Source organism: Nyctereutes procyonoides, unplaced genomic scaffold (genome assembly GCF_905146905.1).
Source record: "Nyctereutes procyonoides isolate TBG_1078 unplaced genomic scaffold, NYPRO_anot_genome, whole genome shotgun sequence".
Taxonomy (NCBI): Eukaryota; Metazoa; Chordata; class Mammalia; order Carnivora; family Canidae; genus Nyctereutes; species Nyctereutes procyonoides.
This window is the reverse complement of record NW_026575046.1, coordinates 12261296-12283779: the sequence shown is the minus strand read 5'-3', so window position 1 is coordinate 12283779 and position 22484 is coordinate 12261296. Positions and strand designations below refer to the sequence as shown.

The 22484-nt window shown below is 40.2% G+C and overlaps 1 protein-coding gene across 2 annotated transcripts in view; it reads right to left on the bottom strand.

The window, feature by feature from the left end:
* Nucleotides 1–22484, bottom strand: part of CDH6 (cadherin 6) — a 125380-nt gene that overhangs the window by 39405 nt on the left and 63491 nt on the right. For both annotated transcript variants that reach the window (XM_055325721.1, XM_055325722.1), the window contains exon 2: nt 16421–16776. In XM_055325721.1, the coding sequence (XP_055181696.1) occupies nt 16421–16648 (228 nt within the window). In that variant the 5' untranslated portion in view covers nt 16649–16776. The remainder of the gene's footprint in view (nt 1–16420; nt 16777–22484) is intronic.

Genomic DNA, 22484 nt, shown 5'->3' with positions numbered 1-22484 from the left:
GTTAGAGTCAGGGAACATGTCAACCTTTGATGGTTTATGGAGACTTCCTGGACAAGGTAACATTACTGATGGAAGAGAAATGATTTAGCATCCAGCATGAGCACGTGGCATGGTTTCAAGGCTCAGTGTGGGAGAAAATCAGAGGAGGCTTTGAGAATGTGCCTGGGGTAATAAAAGCAATAAAGTCAGCTAAAATAGAAACACTGCTTCCCTTGAGTTGCTGGGCCACATATTTTCGCACACTGCACTCAGATGTGCAAGGGAAGATGCAGCTTCCTTTTTTTTTTTTTTTCAGTTTATCCCTTAAGCTCTAATCCTATTGAGTATTAGGAACTCAATATTAGGTTGCACATCGAGTCAATAATTTAGTGCAATCCAATAACGTCTACCTGATTCAATAATAGAGTCTCTTTAGATAACTCTTTTAGATAAATCTCAGTCTTTCTGGCTTCTGCTTTCTCCTCTTACCCCTGATCCAGTCCAAGATACCATCTGGGTGTATAAAGAAAAGAGACTCACATGGCCTGTTGTCAGAGGGAAACTTGGGGGCTTTTGGAGTCAAGGGCAGTCCTTGTATTGCCCTCTGGCCCACTGGTTTCTTGGAGATCTCTCTCATCCATTACTTTCCTCAGTGGCATCTGTGTTTTTTGGCAGGTGGAAGCATGATATCAGTTTTCCAAGATCAAAGCTGAGTAGCTCCATCCTGTATGCCTCATTGCCATCAAAAAAGCTCCTGATGTCTGTGACTTCCACTACCCTTGGCTCCAGTGGTCTCAGCTACTGGGTTGCTTTGTCTTTGATAGGTACCATCTATAGGATCATCCATCCCTTCCTTGCCCTGGAGAAGCCTGGGAAGTCTCCTGGGGGCTAAGAGGGGGTTCTCCTTCACCACATGATTGCCCCAAAAGGAAATGGACAAAAACCAGTGTACTTTCACCTTTAACCCATAAACCTGCCACTGCTCCCTGGGGACTTCAGATACATAATCTCAAGGCTATATATAGAAAGGACTTCAGGTCTGTGGAATCCCTCCCTTGATTTTAGAAATAGCAAAATGAGTTTTGGTGACAGGATAGCCAATTCCCAGTATAAAAAATTAAGAAGTCAGTGGGAATGGAATGGAAGCATGACCTGCAGCCAAGAGCCTGGAACCAGTAATTTTTGGTGACTATATTTATAAATGGAATTCATGAGTTTTATTCTAGTTGGTTGGGCCCATCTCATGATACATTAAATGGACTTTGAAAAATATCAAGAAAAATCTCTTTTTCTCTGACAAAACCTAGGATCAAGCTCCATCAAGCTGCCTCCATATCCCATGTTCTTTTTCAGGTGGACTATGTTGCCTTTTTATAATGACCTGAAAAATTATATTCTTCTATACAATATAAATAATTTGATTGATTTTTATAACAGTGGAAATATTTTATCTTTAAAGCATTCTCTTATATGATTCAGCTGTTTGACAACTGGTCTGACTGGGTTTTGGGAAAATAATAACAGCAGACATTTATTAAGCCTATTCTGTGCGCCAGGAAATGTGCTGAACTCATTACATAGATACATAAATTGTTACGCATTATGACACTCTTCATATTTCCTCCTAACTGCTGAGGAAATGGAGGCAAAATAAGAGTTAAGTAATTTCTTAGCATCATACAACCAACGAGCAGTATTTGAGTCCATATGATCTGATACCTCCATGTATTCTGTTAACTACAACACAAATATTATCTCTGAATGTTTGCATTCAGATCTATGAACGTTCATTAAAGGATTACTCTGTACCAAACAATATTTTGTTTATTTTTTAAAATTTTAAAAAAGTATTTCTTTATTTTAGTGGGGGGAGGGGTAGCTATAGAGAGAAACAGACTCCCCACTAAGCACGGAGCTGGACTTGGGGTTCAATCTCATGACCCTGAGCTGAAATCAAGAGTCGGATGCTTAACCGACCGAGCCACCCAGGCCCCTCCCAAACCGTATTTTAAGTGCCGAGTTACAAAGATCTATCTAATTCAGGATTTTCAACCTCTGCATTATTGACATTTTGCGCTGAGTAACTCTTTGTAATAGAACCTATCCTATGCATTATAGGATGTTTAGCAGCATTCCTGGCCCCTACCCACTAGATGCCTGTAGGACTTTTCAAGTTAAGACAATCAAAAATGTCTCCAGATGGTGCCAAATGTCCAGTGGGGGACAAATTGCCTCCATTGAGAACCACTGATTGAATTCTGTTTGTCTATCTATCCATCTGTCTGTAGTCTATTGTCTTTCTATTCTTCCATTTCTTTCTCATTTGTGTACTTTGTAAATTTAAAATACATTCAAATAATACTATACAGATTCTGCATTTGCAGAGATTCTACACGACCCCACTCAATTCAATTTTTATCTTTTGTTAGATTTAATAACCATTGAAACAGACCTTGTGTTATGTGGAGGAGAATTTCTGACAAAGTGCTAAAAGCAAAAGAATTTTAAATCTAAACTCAGGAGAAAATTTTAATTCCCTTGACATTTATCTTTTATACTCAATACCTTGAATTTAATGTCAAAAGTACCAGAGTAACTATAAAATGAACAAAACTTTAGTGCTATAATAGTTGTGGGAGGCAGGATAATAGCTCTCCCAAAGATGTCTATGTCCTAATTTCTGGAACTAGTGACTAAGTTACCTTACCTGGCAAAAAGGACTTTACAGATGTGATGAAGATAAAGGTTTTTACACAGGGAGATTACCCTAGATTATCCAGGCAAGCTTTATAAGGGAAAGAGGTAGGGGAGAGTTAGAGTCAGATGGAAATGTGATGATGGAGCAGAGTTCAGAGTGTGTGTGTGAGACACAGGGACAGACACAGGTAGGCTGCTGACTTTGAAAATGGAGGAGACTATGAACCAAGGAACACAGGCAGCCTCTAGAAGCCCAAAAAGTCAGACAGATGCTCCCAGAAGAACTTCCTGCAGACACCTTGATTTTAGCCCAGTGAAACCCATTTCAGACTTCTCACTTCCAGAATTGTAAGATAATAAGACTGTACTCTTTTAAGCCCTGAGCGTGAGGTAATTTGTTTCAGCAGCCATAGGAAACTAAGGCAGTAGTTCCTTATCCTTGGAATTCAAGGTGGTCTGAACTTGAATGTGTCCTTCAAGAATCACAGCAAAGAGTAAGAACACTCACCTTTGGTGAGCTCTTACTATGTGTCACATACTGCAAGAAAGTGTTGTGTGTTACATCAGTTAATGCTCATGACTCCAGGAGCTAACATTTACTCTCTCCATTTTTTTTTTCTTTAGGAGAAACTGAGGTCAGGGAGGTTAAGTAACTTACCCAAAGTTCAGGGCATGGGCAGGAGGGATACCAAGATCTGCCTGTCTCCAGTGTCTATGCTAATTCACACCAGAGCATACTGCCACACAGCACTCCCCAGGATGATTACAGAGGTTTCTGCATTCATTGTATTTATTATATTAGACCCCAGGCTAAGTTATTTGTAAATTCTATTGGCACAAATGATACAAACTGTAATAGATGTTATTGTTCATTTGGGATTTATCAATTAAACAAATGCCTTTTGGTTTATTCATCACATGAAGTTATTTCCCCAAAAAGGCATTGTTTACTGCCTTTAGCTTGACTCTGGATGGCCAAGGTCTTTGGCAGACTGTGACATTAGTCTCAGCTCTTGCTTAGTCTAACATTTCCATTTTCAAAAAGCCAGTGGTAAATCAAGCTGAGAGCCAGATACCCAGTCAAAAGTTGATTTAGTAAGGCACCGTAACTCACTGGTTACAATCCTACCTTTTTGCCTGATGGTATCATCTCTTTAGTAATTGTCAAATCTAAGGACACATGCCCACACAAAGGTACATGGACGCTCCCTGGGTCCCTTCTCTCTGATTTCCCCTCTCACTCTGACACAAACACTTTGGAAGAAAATATTAAAATATAAATGCAGACATTTGAGACATGATGACTCAAATGGCAGAAATTTCTTAAAAAAGGTTTCTCACTAGCTAATGGACTTTTCCTAAAATGTGTTTTTCTTCAGTGGTAAAAGATATGTAAAATAGAATATTCTTATACTGACTCTTAGAATCTAAAAAGTTCAAGTTACAATTTTTATAAAACAAGTAGTTTGTTTGAGAGAGGGACTATTTCTTGTTCAAATCTTAACTCCCAAGCATCCTGAATGTACTCAATAAATGATGACTAAATGGAATTCTGTAACCTACTCATAAAGTTCTGGTGACTGATTCTAGGAGAGAACATTATAAACACATTCTTTTATTAGTTTTCCTTGCTTGGGAACCAGTTTATAAGTTATGATTTGAACAGTTTCTTTTTCTTTTTTTGTTTTTCTTTCTTCCTTTCCTCCTTCCTTTCTTTCCTTCCTTCACGAGGCCGATGAAACAATCAGTGAAGAGAAATGTGTAGGATCTGGATGGCCAGGCTGGAGACAGTGTTCACAAGTGAGCTAATGCCATGAATTTGAGGGCTCTTCTCATACAGTTCCAACTTCTAAGCAATTATGCTTTTGTTTCATTTGTCCATCATGTCTAAAATACTTTCTGCTACTCCAATAGCTTAATAATGTGGTGTAAGGCAAGAGTATTAGACTCAAACCTATCAAAAACGCTGGACACCAGCCCCAGCTTTGGCACTCTGCAGGTAGTGACACTGGTCTCTTAACCCTTTGGGGACTGTTTTCTCACACCCAAAAGGATTTCATCCTGCTCAACTGGACTTGTGCTTGTGCATTCATTCAAGAACACTTGTACGCAGCAGTTCTTCATAAATCATAGCACCTGATAGAAGTGTAAGAAGACGTTATCACTGCTCTTTATCTCATTACAAATATTCTGGAATACGCTTTGCCTGCCTGGCACTGATTCCTTTTGTGTTGTGTTTTCTATTCTGTCTCTTTATCCCGTACCCTTCCTTTCTTTAGAAATTACTTGATGGTTTGCCATTGTAGTAAAGTTTCAACTGCTGCATTATCATTTTAAAACTGAAGTAAGTGATGTCTAGACTGTGTTGAAAGGGAGATAAAATGGAGTAAAATACTGCCACTCAAGTTGGACCAAGTCACTTAGTTTTCTTGATTTGGCTCTAAAAATATTTTCCTTAAAAAGGAAGGTGGATGGGTGATGACCAACATCAGAGCTTTTGCACAAGATAAATAGCCCCTCCCTTTTTTACTCTTTTTACATAATACCCATAGTTGGGAAGATGGATAGGACACTCACGATACAAATCGTCTCATTACAAAAAGAATTTTTTCCTTTCTTTTTTTTTTTGTCTATATGAGAAGATGAATCCTATCCAAGCCAAACCTCATGTAGTAATAGTTGTTTCACAGCATGTAAATCAAGACATCAGACCTTACACCTGAAACTTAAGTAGTGGTGTATGTCAATTATTTCTCAATGAAAGTGGAGAAAAAAGATACAGTTGGACAAGAAGGTAACTTTTTACAGTCCATTCTGCTTTACTTGACTTCTAAAGTGGAAGTTTGCTTTCCGGAAGGTATTTACCCTCACTGGGAGGTGAGGTGAGGAAGGGGGTGAGGGTGAGGAAGAAGCTGTAGGCTATAGATTAAGTAAGGAAATGAGCCAGTCTCATGCTTCACAATTTGTAGAAAGAAAACAATAAAGCATGCTAAAATTTTGCATGACTGTATGTTAAAGCCGAATTTTTGGGCATCCTTTTTCCTGTTTCTCTTCTGAATTGTGCTCATCTATAAATGGTAGAAAGAGTTAAGATGAGATTATTTTCCAGAAATGATTATTTTTCCTCTGAGAACTCAAAATATGTTGATTGGGAGAACATACAGTTGGTAAAGAAAAGAATTGGTCATTATATAGAATTTTTCTCTTCCTATATTATCACATTTTACCCCATAGTTGATTTTCTGTGTGTGAATCATTGCAATCAACATTTTCAGGTCTTAAATGATTTCTTTTTTGCCAGGCCCTTGAATTGTCTGCACAATGTAGCTTTTCTAGGAATTTTAGGACAAATGTGCTTTCTATTGGTCAACTCTCACTTTTCCCCATTTTGCTTCAAACTTTCTTATACTGAGACCCTAAATGAAGTCTGGTTTTCATTTGTAAAAGTCCTAAAGGAACGAACTTTTATGATATGATATTATTTGCTGTATATTCTCTTTTTATCTTTCTTGTTTATGCACATACAACTGTGTTGTCTTCAGTTTCTCTGGTTTGCACTAAGGTAGCTTGAGCTTTTTCCATTGTATCATAAAATATTTGTGGCATTTTGATGTGAAATTTCCAGAGGTAGCTTCCATGGAAAGACATAATAAATTTAGTTTATATGTTTACTACCTAATATATCCTTGAACTTTAAAGACTTTAGATTTTCAGTTGTCAACCCAGTGACACAAAACACTATCAGTGATATCCATATCAAACTATGCACACCAATAAACTGGGAAACACTTCTAGATTTACATGGCAGGTTTTTATCTCTTTAGTCATTGCAGCTTAATTCAAGTAATATTTGGTTGTTTCCACTGTGCATATCTGTGCCAGGCACTTTTAAGGATACAAAGATGAATAAAACATATAGTCTAGGGTCTTGCAGAGTTTACAAAGATATAAGTATGTGAAGATTCAAATTCAATATCTAAAGTACTAATTGAAAAAGGAGCCCTGGGACCTGACATAAAACACTACTCAATATATTGAAGGTCAGAGTTGAACTTTGAACAAAGAATTAATTATTTTGCTCTTAAAAAGGTGAAGCATTCAGGGCAAGAAATTAAGTCAAGAGTGATTTTCCCTCAGTAAAACTTTGGTTCAATAACACAAGAGATTATGATACTAATTCCAACCTAACAACTTAATTACGATTATTCCAACTTAAAACATGAGTATACCCTAAGTGCAATAGTATAGTCATTTCTTGCATTGTTGGATGCATTCAAGTTTGTATTGAAAAAATAATGAGACCTAATCAGACTTTTACCATTTCATAGCGATTTAAATAATATGAACTCCAAATTGTGCCGTAAGGGGATTATGTTTTAAAATGAAATAAGAAATAGCCTTACTAGGAGGATCTACAAAAGTTACCAGGATCATCAAACAAGGTGAAGAGTAGTGCACATTTTATTTTTAGTTTGGTTGGGATAATAAGGAAGACTTCATATTTTTATACATGCGTAGTTCTGTGAATTGCTGTTCTGAGTCATATCTGCAGCTGCCTTAGCGGCTTGGCACCATCTTCTGGCCCGTGATACTTGACTTCACGGAAGGAGACTGAACACTAGTGCAGTAATCCGCTGGGCACCTTTGCTTCTTCCTTCTCTTCCTTGGTCCCATTCTTTGAAGGCACACTTGATTGCAGGGTGACTTCCCTTCTTAGGTGGTCTTCCCTTTGTGAGTGCCAGACCCCGTTCTAAGCCTTTCTGTGTATTAATTTATTAAATCCTCACCTCAATAACTTTCTTACTCCCTCATGTAACAGTCGAAGAAATGGGGGGCAGGGATGTTAACTACCTTGCCCAGTATTACCCAGGTGGTCATAGTGTAGCTGGGGGCACAGACACAGGCAGCCTCCTTGGCTATTAGTTTAACTCTCTCTAGTGCATAATTGTAGAATGAATGAAAAGCATTTTCTCTCCAAACCTATTAAAAAATGTCGTAGCCGAGATAACTTCTTCAATTGCCTCCTTATCTCCAATTTCTGTGTCCTCTAGTCACCATTAAATCCCACATCCAGCCCCATTCCTGCCCTCAGGTCTTCTGAAACATATCAATTCAAATATTCATAAATTTCACACATCTAGACATTTTAATCTTTCAAAATGCCCCTCTTTAAGAAAAGAGCGTGTATGTATTCTCTGTGAATGGAAAACTGGAAGAAGCTGTGACTATTTTCCTTGTGAAATATTTTGTCATGCTGCTTTTCTTTTTTATTCCAGGTCACATAATTTCAAATTTGATTCCTCACATTGACCTTTGAGAATATCTATTCTTTCTACTTATTTATCAAAATAGCAATAAAAAAAATCTCTGTGTCTTAGGAGAATTCTGTACTTTCTTTCAACCTCTTCTTTAATTCCAGATGGAAAGATAGGTTGCAAGGAATATTGATATATTCAGCATGCTCATGAGGATTGTATCACATTGTCATTTTAATAATTGACAACATAAAAGCTTATAAGAAGGTAGAATTTGCTACTAGCAGACTACATCTACGCAACAAAAGATGCCTTCTTTAGATTCCAGTGACACATTAGCATATCAAGATAATGTCTAAATTTGATGAAGGTTATCAAAGGCAGAACCTCTACCAAAAAAACCCTGTTTATTTTGATAAAACAGGGCAGAGCATAAGGAAGACATCTTTTAATTTTGACGGGAGAGATAAGGCCTTCTGAAAGTTAAACTTCTAACTCTGGTTACAGTATATTCTTGGCTTCTCGTGTTGAAATTAATGTCATTTGAATCAGTGGAGATGAAAAAAAATCAATAAGTCAGGGATATTTATCTGAATTTTGCAATAAAATTTAGCCAAAATGATAATTAAGGATTTTGATTTGAGAAGAAATGTCAACTGGGATGTTGGCATTTTGCATATTTAAATTCCCATCTCCTATGGTGGGCTGATAATATGCCCCCAAAAAAAATTCTGGTGCAATCAAGTATTTGTATTACTTGATAATTGTACAAATAAGGTAATCAGTAAATACTTAGGAATGCCTATGGTATAGATTGGAGGAGATTTGTTATAATGAGCATGTAGAGTGCCTATAACTTTCCAACAACCTTTAGAACTGTTCAGTTTGTGGAGTTAAGAGATAATATAGCTCAGTGGGAACAAAAAGGATCTGACTCCTAAACTCTCTTTTATTCACCTTGATCCCTCCATTTTGTTCAACAAATTGAATTACAAGCAGGAGGATATGGGATTCCACAGACATAAATGACATGGAAGTTGGAGGCTTTGGGGTTGGGTCCTTCTTTGCCTTGCTATATTTTACTTTGTGTGACCTGGGCAATCGAACAGTGTTGCCTTTGGGTTTATGACCAAGGTCAGACATTCTAACCGTTTTGCTCTCCACACGAGCAGCTGTGCAGAGAGGGAACGTTTAAGACTCAGAGAACTGCCGTCACACAGGACATCTTAGCATCAAATAGCAAACTGAAGCTTACGTCATTAAGAAAGGGAACTCAGCTGGCGAGAATGGAAACACAATGAGGATTACTGCCAATACTGGCAGTTGGGAAGTTACTTTTTGAAATATTTCTTTCAAAGTACAGTCGACCAGCCATTCCACGGTCTCTTAAATGCACTAACTAATTGAAATATAAAAATGTTAAGTGGCTGAGCATTAAATTTAAATGATGAAGAAGAAAGATGTGCCCAAGGCACTTGTCCTGACTCAGGGAGAAAAGATTATTGCAGGTCACTGAACCAGAATAGAAGTTTAGAGGTTATCAAGGGAAATAAAAAGAAAAGACACACTTTCACCACGATGACCAAAAAGACTGCTAATTGCATATCTAGTTTTAAAATGCCCACATGTAACTATTTTGAATATCACTGATGTAGTCTGAAAATTAAGATCAAGATAAAGTAAAGGGAATGTGCGTAATCATAACGCAAACATATTTGTGTAGCTCTTTAACATTAGTCTTATTTTTTTTTCCCTTTCTATTTACCCTTGGGTTTCACACATCAGATTCCTAGCAGATATTTCTGGCATTGAGCCACATGCAATCACTGAATGTCAAAGCGTGTTCTAGGAATGGGTTTTCATTCGTGCCTTGCAATGGCTTTGTGAGTAGTGGACGTACAGGGGAAGGACTGTAAGTGAGCAGTTGTGAGGTCAGCCAAGCTCACTGCCAAGTCTAGCAGGCTGAGCACTTAGGCGGAAATACTTGAGTACTCTGAGCCTTGGTTTACTCATCTGTAAAATAGGGATATAAATCATATCTCGGCATTAGTGTTGCTATGAGGATCAATGAGATAAGACACTCGAAGCCTTGAACAGAGTGTCTGGAAAGAAGCAATAATGCTCAGGAAATGTTAGCCATGACAATGCTTTTAATCAGATGCTGCTGTTTGAAGTGACCGTGGTGAAATGACTCTCCGAATCACCCTTCAAATTAGTGCCAGGAGGTTTCTATACTGAAACTTAAGAGGCTCTTTTCAGAAAAAAAAAAAAAAAAAGAAAAGAAAAGAAAAAAAAAAAAGGAATACAAGAAAGCAGTATCTTAAGGATAGCATCTTTTAAGTGGCCTTCCAGGATGAATATCATATTGCTTCGTGTTTACTGAATTCAGACCATGTGATTCAAAGAACAAATAACTGTTCATTCCTAATTTTAACGGGATGTATGGGTGACAACTTTTATTTTTACACGCCGTTAAAACATTACTGTTGGGCAACCCTGTCGGGACCCCTCTCACTTTTGAGAACTTTCTGCTTCTCTGCTTAATAAACTTCTATCGCTTGGCTCAAAAAAAAAAAAAAAAAAAAAAAAAAAAAAAGAAACCAAAAACAAAAACAAAAAACAAAACAAAAAAACCAAACCCACAAAAAAAGCAAAAAACAAAACAAAACAATAAACAAAACAAATTACTGTCTATCCTTTGTTAAGTGGGGTAGACATTAATTTTAAAGACTCAGGAGACAGGCATCTTAGGAGGACGTGTACATTGCAGCCTCAAACAGAACCCAAATTTTCATGTTGTTTAAAGAAAGCACAGGGCAGCCCGGGTTTAGAAGGGAGGTTTAGTGCCTCCCTTCTGCCAGGGGCCTGATCCTGGAGACCTGGGATTGAGTCCCACATTGGGCTCCCTGCACGGAGCCTACTTTTCTCTCTGCCTGTGTCTCTGCCTCTCTCTCTCTCTCTCTCTCTCTGTCTCTCATGAATAAATAAAATCTTAAAAAAAATAAATAAAGAAAGCACAGCATCTATTTTTTTGGGGGAAAACTCCACAAGAGAAAACCATCATCAACTTCCAAAAAGGCAACATCAGAAAACATCTATGAAAATGCACAGTTTGTCAAATGAAAACAGAACTCCTGGTATGCCGGTACAAATAGAAGTATCTCGAATGCTTCTAATGGAGAGTCATCTCATGTATACATATTATGTGGAAAGAGAACAGAGAGAACATTGTAAAGAATAAAACGGAGAAGACCAGGGAATTCCACATTGCTGTGGGCAGTTTAATGAGCATGTGCAAATCTTTTGCCTAAAACTGGGCCAAGGTCTGAGGTTTTCAATATTTTCATCCTTTTTTTTTTTTTTAAGATTTTATTTATTCATGAGAGACACAGAGAGAGAGGGGGGCAGAGCCACAGGCAGAGGGAGAAGCAGGCTCCATGCAGGGAGCCCCACCTGGGACTGGATCCTGCGTCTCCAGGGTCACCACCGAGGCCGAAGGCAGGTGCTCAACCGCTGAGCCCCCCCCCCCCCCAGGCGTGCCTCGTCTTTGTATTAATGATGCCCACATGCCCAGGATCTAGTCTCTATGGACCTACGTTCTTCTTTTGGTATTGAACTTCGTCTCTACCGCAATGATCATCGAGGAACTGCGACACTGGCAGCTGGCAGGGCCCTTCTGCCAATGACGATGCTGCCCCCTTAGTCTTCTAGGAAGTCTACTCAAGCCAAAGGAAACCTGGGCGGATTTCGGATTTCGAACCAGATCCACCGGCCTTCCTGTCCCCCTTGGCGGGAGGGCAGGTGCCTCACCATCGCGGCCCCCCCTATAGGCGGCCGAGTCCATATCAGAATCCTAAACAATGGAAAACCAACCAAGATTCTCTGACGGAGGGAGGCCCCGGCCAAGGCATTAAAAAAAAAAAAAAAAAAAATCAGCGCTTTTGAGGTGTTACTGTGCGCACACACGCTTCACTGGGCCAACTTGTTGAGATGCAGGTTGCAGACCTGGGGTGGGGGCGGGGGTGGGGCTGGGGGTGGGGGCGGGGGCGAGACTCCGCATCGCCGACGCGCTCATCCGGCACCGTCCTCACTCATCAGATACTACGGGGAATCCAGGGGCAGAGGACATCAGCGAAAGGATGACGAGGTCCTTTGAAGTCGCCGAAAGTTGCCCCCAGATGGTCAGGTGTCCGGAGAAAAGAATCCCATCCCTTATCCCAGTCTGCACGTGTATCTGAGTCTTAAGCCCAGGAACTGACCCATACGGGTCAACCCTGCCTCCCTAGCTCGTTCCCTACCTGCCCCCGCCTTGTTGTTGGGGAGGCGCAGAGACTTTGCTCATAAACCAGAATCTGGACGGTCTGCGTCTCACCCGTGAGGGGCCTTCCCCACCCTCGGGCCCAGGAGGTGTACCCCCCCCCCCCCCGCTCCCCTTCCCCCCTCCCTCCCTTTCTCCTCCTCCCTCCCTCGCCCTTCCCCCCTGCCTACCCCTCTCTCTCCTTCCTCCCTCCTTACCTTCACCCCTCTCTCCCCCCTTCCTCCCTCTCCTCCCTCCCCCTCCCTTCTTCCTCCCTCCCCCTTTCCTTCCTCCTTCCCCTTTCCCCCTCCCTCCACCCCCTCCCCTCCCTCCCTCCCTTCTCCCTCCCCTTTCTACCCCCTTCCTCCCCGTCTCTACTACTCTCCCCTTTCCTTCCTTCCTCCCCTTTCCCCCTCCCTGCCCCTTCCCCTCTCCTAACCCCACTCCCTTCTCCCTCCCCCTTCCCCCTCTCCCTTCCCCCCTCCCTATCCCTCTCTCCTTCCTCCCTCCTTACCTTTGCCCCTCTCTACCCCCTCTCTCCTCCCCCCTTTACCTCTTCCCTCCCCCTCCCTCCCTCACCCTCTGCGCTCGCCTCACCGGCCACGGGACCCAGGGACAGCCCGGGGCGCCCAGGGGTCTGGTCGCCTCGCCCCATGTTCTAGGTTGTACGTGTCCCCTGGTCTCTTGGCGCCATCGTCACTCCGGCCTCGGGGGTCCCTCCCTCCCTCTTCCCACCTCAGGCCCCCGCCGCCCTCCTGCACCTGGGGAACCGGGGATCCCTCCTGCACCTGGGGAACCGGGGATCCCTCCTGCACCTCGGGAACCCGGGATCCGCCCTCCTGCACCTGGGGAACCGGGGATCCCTCCTGCACCTCGGGAACCCGGGATCCACCCTCCTGCACCTGGGGAACCCGGGAGCCGCCCTCCTGCACCTCGGGAACCCGGGATCCGCCCTCCTGCACCTCGGGAACCGGGAGCCGCAGCGCAAGGCCCCCCGCCGCCCCCAGGCGCGGCCGCACTTCTCCTCCCTTAGGGCCTCGGGCCCGGGCGCGGGTCAGTCTTCACCTTCTTCGTTCCCGGCCCCAAGGCTAGACTCTGGGGACTGCCACTTAATTCGGTCCACAGCAGGGCTTAAGGTTCCCCTGGCCCCGGGACGCCCCTTCCCGCCGACCGAGCGCGCTGAGCCAAGGGGAGCCCACCGGGCCGGAGGCATTTTCGGATTTCTTTGGATTTCGAGCAAAACAGCGACACTTGGGCTCCGTCGGGCTCCGGGTGGTTCACTGGGTAGTTCACCGTTTCAACAGTAGGTGGTGCTACCTTCCTTTCGGTGATGTCAGCTGTCCCCGGATGCCCCAGAGTGTTTGTGCTAAGCGGGGACAGTGCAAGATCAATGTGGAAAGGAAGTAAGGGGCAGGGTCTACCCTTAGAAGTTGTGCAGTGCCCAGGAGATGCCCGCATCCTGTAAGTAAGGAACTCTGATTATTTCACAATGAGATCAAAATATCGTTTTTTCTGTTAATTGCTGTGTATTCCCCCCCCCCCCCCCCCATAGCTACTTATTTGTTAGAACAAAAATACCTATTAAGTTGTTTGGATCTGTTTCTTGTGTCCTGAGCACCCTGTGAAACCAATTATTCAAATAATAGGGGTACCGTGAACCAAGAATGTTTTGGAACCTCTGCTATAGTCTGATCCTATTTTTTTCTTGTTCTTTTCCAAAAGTTTCTTAACATCAGGTATATGCTTTGTTCCAGATCTACTTAAAAGTAGACCAACCTGTTGCCACATGAGGAACAGACTTTTTTTTTCGGTCTATTTTTAATTAGTAAAAGTATGTTATACTGAAATCCTTTCATGTGTTGATAAAACATAACCCCAAAGGTAGATTTGGGGGGAAATGCCCTGCTAATGGAGCAAGAAAACCTCTTAAACACATCTGACATAGCAATGCTGGGGACCACAGCAACCTCAGTGATTTGCCCTGGCCTTTTTTTCTTTCCCCCCAACAGATATTCTCTTATGTGTCACAAGGAGGTGGAACGAGGTAAGGATGATGGTGAGGTAGGGAAATATGTCTAGCTGCCAAAAGAAATATCCACCTCTGACTAGTTCCGTTGAAGTTGTGATTGGGAAGGGATTTTGCCACCATCCTCTACGTTGCCCACCCACTGAGAGATCCCTTAATTACCTCATTTTACTTCTGCAGTGATATAAAAATCAATATCCCACTTCAATGCATTACAGATAATCATTAATAGAGTGTAGACATGGATTTTGTCACCAATAATAAGAAGATCCTTATGCACCTATGTGCCAGCCACTAGTTCTCTTAGTTTAACGACACTGCGACTCCATGACGTAAGGCACTGCCTCCTGCATCTTCTCGACGAAGAAACTAAAGCCTGGGAAGGTTAACAACCTGGCTGGGGCCACACAAATGGCAGTGCAGTGACGCAGCCTCAGATCTGCTAGAGTCCACAGCTCAAAACTTTTCCCTGTGGCAATATTACCTCTCACAATGATCATGGTAAACTGATTCCTATGCAGTTTCCTCCATTTCGGCTTCTCGCATCCTGAAATATCCTAGCCTTTCTTTAAAAATACGTAGTATTTTTGCTATAAAATGGCATCACGATTTTAGAAGAAAAAAATGGAAAGAAAGGGGAATCGATTACTTAGATAAAGCATTTAAAACGACTTAATCTTCTATGACAATGTTATTTGTACTATAGAAAATGCTTTAAAGATTGCAAGATGATGATGATTATTATTTACAACCATTGCTCTGTTGATATAGTGCTTGCCAGTCAGATTTCACAAGGAAACGGAGTGAGGTACAGGTAAGGGGACTGTCTTTCTCCAGCAGTCACACAGCGTGTGAGTTTCACATCAAACACAAGGCTAAACCCTTGGGGAATCTGTGTTGACGTTCACCCCTTCACTGAATACTTCCTCTCCTACTTTATTCCACATTAATAATTCATCCATTGGAACAATGCCTGGTTACCTCAGCCCAAGCCATGGGTGGCTTTCCTTCATTTATAGTGGTAAATACTTAAAGAGAATATTTGCACCTCCTTATTTAGGGATATCTGATAACAGATTGGAATGTGAACATGCAGCCCTTGGAATCTGCAAAATTTATGCTATTTGCATGATATCCCAACACAGTCGTTTCAAAATCATAGCTGCAATCATAAACAAAGACATTTTATCATTTCTATTATGTTCATCCTCTGTTTACATAAAGGGTATGTGACAATTACATTTCCTATCAATACCATATTGTGGGACACAGAACCCTGCAAAAGTGCAAATCCGTGTCTCTATTTTTTCCCCCATCTTTGCAGTATGCAGATACTCTGCAACAAGAATGTAGCTGATGATAAAATTTCAGTGAAACTCACGATGACAGCCTAACCGAGCTGTTTCCCTGACTCAGCTCCAGTAACCTCGAAGGGCTATGATAAGTGATGCCTCCTCATTCTACTTTCTAGAGTCAATAAAATGGTCAGATGATATTTGGAACTAGCACCTTTACATAACCATTTGTCTCTTTTGTGAACCTTGCCACAATTAAATCACAAGTTCGCGAAATGCCTGGCTCTTGCCAATTATTTGAGACAAGACAAACCCAGCGGCGGTAGCAACAGTAACGGCAACCAAATCTGAGGCAGTGGTGGATTTTGAGGACAAAGGGCTCCGTTTGGTCAGAGAATGGATGGCACTGTCGGGAGCAGTGTTAAGAAGTAGTTAATTTTGAACCTGGCCAAAGGACTGACGCTCAGAATGTTTGCTTTCAGAATGAGAAAAAGGAGCCTTCCTTCCCTTACAGCTTAATCGCTCTATTCCTATTTTTAATACCGTCCTACTTTATAGAATAGCCGGACCACATTTTTCAAGCTAAAGTAAAAATTAAAGGATTTATGATAATCCTATGTGGATGGTTGTGGGCGTTTCTTTTTCAACTGAAGCATTTCTTTCTTTGTCGCATTGCTAACATTTCCCAGCTTCTTGCTACAGTCTTCTTCCCGAAACTACTCAAGTGAAGGGGAAAAAAAAAAGGTCTTACCAGATAAGCAACAATTCTTACTGTATTGGGGGAACAGTTCACATCCTCCCCATCTATTTATTAGGAGTAACTTCTTCAGGCTTTAAAACCAGAACGTCAAAGCGCCCAATGGAATCCTACCTTGCCCACATACTGATAATCGGATCCCGTATATTCCTCCAGGAGAAAGAACTGATTCCACATCCAGCTCCTTTTCGAACGGTTCAGCTCATTTTTGCTGTTTCCAGAGAGCTCCAGGGCCCGTTTCTTTGCCGGGAAACCACTAGTCCTCTTGGATAACGGGGTTGAGAAAGTTGGGTAGGGCTGACCAACCCAAAAGAGTAGCAAGAAGTACCGGTAAGTTCTCATTCTGATGACACAGTCCAGTCTCTGGGTAGTGGGTACCCTGCTCCTTGAATGTCTTTTTTCACTGCACTGTTTCCAGCATCATTCCTCCTTTCTTCCTTAATGTTCTTTGCTTGGCTCTCAGAGGATATCTGGAAAGAATAATAACATATCAAACATTTTTAGAGATGCTTAAAATTCAGTGTTAGAGCAAATAAGCTCTGGAAAAAGAGGACAGAAATTTGAATAGCAAAACAACAAAAATAAGTTGGCTATCAATTTTGAAGTGAGGAAACCGTTCTTTCAGATATGCTAAATGGAAGGCATGTGCCGAGTCGGAAGCTGCTGCTTTCCTTTCTCCTTTTCTATCACTTAAAAATCCTATTTTAAGGCATAGCGTTGCTGTAGGTCAACATGCCAGAGTCGATTATTTCACTACTCTTTTTCCTCTCGCGTATGTGGGCCGAGATCTAGTTAGAAGGAACGAGTCTGTGTTTCTGATTCCATTTGCATATTTATCCCCATGAACAAGTCTGAGGCAAAGAATATCACAGACAATTTCGGTTCGATTGAAAGTGGATAACGTTGAAGTTTCACTAGAGTGTACTGAGTACCTGTGATGCATCAGCCTAAGTCAAGACAGAGCCTGTTCTTCAGACTCTTGGCTTCAGAGATGTGTTGGGTGGGAATACACCGGCCTGTAGGGTCTATCCCAGATCAAGTAAGGTTGGAAAAAAAAAAAAAAAAACAAAACCACACACCATCTTCTCTTCGGAATGCATGCTAGCATACTGAAGTTTCTGAAGGAAAGTTTTATAACAATGATGCAAGCCTCCATTTAATAAAGGGTTTCCCAAACTTGACCAGGAGGCTTTTCTCCCCCTCATATGACCTAATAACACTATAGGATGGGTTACTGAACAACCTATAGAATTTGTATATAGCAGAATATAGGAGTTAAGTGAGCAATTCTGTTTAAGTTTCTGTAGGAAATCCTGGGCTTTCATCTCTAAATTTTACTTGTATCATAAGTCATCAAGGATATATAAAAAAACTAGTCAAATAATTTCTAGGTAATTTTCACAGGTACATTAAATATATGTCTGTATCACAGTGAGGAGAGTCGACTACAAGATCTCCAGAAAAGTCAGCTCTTATACTGGTGTATAATGATTTTCCATGACAAATATTAATTTTCAAGATCATAACCTCGCATTAAAAAAATCCTTGGGGAAAAAAAAATCCTTGGGCCAGACTGTCTAGCAAAGATGTTACAGTGTGGTTTACTATTTCTTGTAATTAGAGCAATACATACCTATATTTCCATCCTAAACTTTTCCACATTTCTTGGAAATCCAACAAATTACTCCTTCATTGTACTATTCGATGTGAGAAAACTATTTTCTTAGATAATACTAGCACTAAAAATGAAGCGCTTAGTAATGTAGAACGTAATAGTAATTAACTTGGTAGCTTCACTGAATAAATGCAGATAAAGAAACCTGTTTTAGGTAATCTGATGAGAATTGTTTTTTTCTCTATGTTTTTTTCTAGTGAACAAAAAAGATTTGTTCACTTGTCTCCTATTATTCTACCAAGTAAATGTATATATGACCAGTGTTCTGATTTTTTTTTTTTTTACTCCAGCAATGAGTAATTATAGTCAACCGAACATGCGGTTTAGTGAAAGCTTTCTATTGGAATATCAGTGAAGAATTTCATGGTGTTCAGCATTTTTAAACCTTTATTCCATTACTATGCATCTTCCTGACAGCAGGCGGGGGGTGGGGGGGGGGAGTTGAAAATTCCACAGGTGAGTAAATGAGTACTGTGACAATTAGTCATCCTGGAAAAATGCCAGGCAATCGTATACTTGTCATTAGATAGCCTTGGTACAGGTGTGGAATAACTGATGATCAATTAGGCCATGACAATTCTTCTCTTCTCCTGGATAGTATATAAAGGGGATTGGGAGAGCATATGGAGAAAAGCCCTCTGAAGACATCTATTCATTTTTAGTAGTAGAGATTACACTGAGGTCGATTCAGTGGAAATTACATTTTTCTTAATTTCTCATATTCTCCATTATTTGCATAGACAAATCCTGCAGTGAAGAATTACATGTCTGCGGCTGCACTCAGTGTGTGCCCCATGGTGCTGGCAGGAAAGAGGGATTCAGAGAATGGAGGTGTCAGCTGTTTAAAAGACAGACTCCTAAAGACCATTTTAAAGAAAAATCGATCCCTGTGGGCGTTGTGTGGAAACTCTACAAGCTGTTGCCACTTGAATATTAAATATTAGTTCTTTTTAATATCACAGATACAAAATGTCAAATATTTCTTTTCTTTTTTTTATTTTCCTTTTCTTTTCTTTCTTTCTTTGTTTCTTTCTTTTTTTGCTTATTTGGTAATGAGCTTTTAAAGTGATGCAAATTTAAGCAGTGTTTCTAAGTGTGTTAGAACATCGAGATTTGCCATCACCCAGCTCATTTTGTATCAGCTTGGCAGGGTGTGTCCTTGTTAAAAACTCAATATGCAAAATTACTAAAATTACTGTGATCCACTCATATTTAGTGTTAGCTTTTTAGAGGGATAGACTTCTGTGTGAAAATCATGGTTTAAAAAACTCCAACGAACTCTGGACTATTGAATGTATAACTTAGCAATTCTTATTTAATACTTCGTGATAGGCAGGATTGCCAGTGGTGAAGATTGTCAGTGCTGGAGCCAGACTGCCTGGGTTTAAATCCAGGCTCCGTTAGTTGCTGTGAACTGCTTAATCTCAACATACCTTAGTTTCTTCTGTAAATGAGGATAATGACAGTGACTACCTCATAGGGTGTTGTAGGGATTAAGTCATCACGCGCACAGCACTTATAACAGTGCCTGGCATTTAGTAAGGTATTAATAGGTATCAGCTGCTATTATTATTATAACTATTGTTATCACTATTGTTATTGTTACTGTGATGCATGAAGAATCCATCTACAGCACACCACAAAAGTCTGCAAAAGATAGCATAGGCTTCCCTCTTCTGCTTGAATATTTTTCTAGAAGCATTTCTGAGCGAGACAAATTATTTTAAAATTAAAAAATAGAAGCACTTTAAAAATCAGAATTATGCCATTTGTTGATCTTTTTCCTCTGTGTAGACTTCAATTCGGGATTTCACAGTCATAGTGTAAAAACAGAGAAGGTGGAAGCTTTATGCCTGCTGGCTGCATGAAGAATGTGGGCAAAAAGGAAAGTTCACTGGAGGATGGATTCATTCATAGAATCTGTGTTTTTTTTCCCTTTCCATTTTGTTATGTTAAGATTTTAAAAATCATCTTTACTTCATTCACATGAAAAAAAAAATCAGAACCATGGGACGCCTGGGTGGCTCAGTGGTTGAGCCTCTGCCTACAGCTCAGGGTGTGATCCTGGAGTCCCAGGATCGAGTCCCACATCGGGCTCCCTGCATGGAGACGACTTCTCTCTCTGCCTATGTCTCTTTCTGTGTCTCTCATGAATAAATAAATAAAATCTTAAAAAATCAGAACCAGTTTCAAGGTAGTAATTTTGACCTTGTAAAAATGGTACTGGACAAATGTGTCTTCTTATAATTAACATGCTGTTATTATTCTAATGCTATATGGGATAAGAATTTGATAAAGTTTAAGTGAATGAGGGATGAATGATGTATATATATTTTAGACTTTACTTAATCTAAAAAATATGATGAAAAAAATATTACAAGCAAAACCTCAGATGCAAAATACAGGATTCTTAGGAGGCAAAATGGCCAGAGGTCAAGGAGGGAAAGGGCCCCGTGTAGCATAACTTTGAGAAATATGGTGAAGCTGCTGAATTCTGAGCAGTCCAAATACAGGGGAACTACATGGCAGGTAGTAATCAACTGTGCTGGGTCATTTTGTGGATGTCAAGAAGTAAATCAAAAGGACAAAGAAGTAGGGCACACATAGACAGTGAATTTTAAAATAGCAGGTGTGGTATTCAATCAGGAAAGAACTAGAAGATTAGAGAGTGGGAGGGGAAAGAACGCAAAACAAAGTGGATATTGGACCTTGACGCCACCATCCCCTCATGGCACTCAGAGCAAGTCATTTAGAAATATCAAAAACTCTATAAAAATAAAACCTGAGCTGCCTAATTGCAGCCTAATGATCATTTAGCAACAGACTTAAAAGATTACTTAATAGATCACACCTCTACTTCTTATTTTCTTTTTTGCTGGCATCTGGCTTTTTGGAGGGAACTTCTGTTTCTTCTAGGCAGTCATTTGTATACTCTGAAATCCGATGTGCAAAAGTGACTGATCCAGAAAAAATAGTTTGCATCTTTACAGTAGCCCCTTTTCAGTGATGTGTAGAAGGTAATTAAGATGTTTATGGATAGGGGGTAAGGCCCACACAGGGTTAATCGCATACTTCGTAACTTTATTTCCCTGGCAGCCAATATGCACATATACTTCCATCTTCACTAGAATACATACATGGTCAAGTCCAGCTCTTTTTTAATCCATGTCATTTAGGAGGAGCCTAGACCTCATTAATTCATGATCTACCAGTTTAGAATATGTGATAATTAATGCAGAAGCTGGGGTAAAGTTTTCCTTTGATTAGCAAAACCTTTTCCCTTAGATTGTTGGAAAGTAACAATGTAAAAATATTTCATAGGGATATATAGAATAAAAAGACAAACTGCAATGTATTCAAGTTCCCTGGAGTACTCTGAAACCACCTTTTATTTGCAAATAATTAATATGCTAATTAGAAAACTTCTCTATTGATTGAATCGCTTCTCTAGTGACTTATGTTTGATAATAGTCTAAATGACTCAACTGTGTTATCTAGGTTTGAGATACTGATTTTATTATACTTTTTACAGACAAACAAATAAGTAAATACTAGGCAGATTTAAAAGCAATATAATTACTTTGAAGTTTTAGAATTCAGATTTAGCATACATTTGTTCTAGTATTCTTGATTAATTCTAATCAGTGCAATGATACTATAATACTATCTAGGCTTACAAATTAAACCAAGCACATTCATTCTTTGGTATGCAGAACTTTAACCTGGGCATTGAAAGCACAGTAAGCATTTAATAAGCAACATTATTAATATACTTTAACCATTTACAATAGTAAGAGAATGTTTTAAAATCTGGTAGGAAATTGTTTCTTCAAATAAATGGTGTTGCATATAAATGCTGTAGGATGGAATTTTTGCATGATGCTGCTCACAAAAAAAATCTCTGAAAATATCGTCTACACAGAAGTCATCCTAACCATTGGCATACCCCATTAATAATATGATGCCCTTATTAAGGGAATATAAGTATTATAATTCTCTTATTAAGTTTTGGTATATTTTCTCACATTATATCATTAAAGAAGTAGAAAACAACTGGTTATTTACAACTTTTGAACATTTCTCATTCCAACTCTAAACCTGAAATTGCTCTAGTCCCACAGTCTTTGGGTGCAGTGGGCATGAAGAAAATATTTACTCCATTAAAACCCAGCAAATTCAAGAAGCAGAACTGTGAAATCAGAGCGAAGCCAAAGGTATACATGCCTTTCTACAAGTAAATCTTTAAAAATATATATGTTCTTTATTCTGAGAGAAGAGTTTTACAATCAAGTTTGTTCAAGATCAATTATCTGATCTTCCAAGAAACTTTGTTTTAAGTAAGTTGCCACCTGCTGTGAATAAAAAATCTATAGAACATGGCTGATCTAGAAGTGGTGGCATAAGGACAGAACCAATTTGCAATTTTTGGTAGAGATTTCACATGAAGTCTTCATTTCTAAACCTCCATTTCATTTTTCTGTAAATGTCAAAGTCACTGTTGAG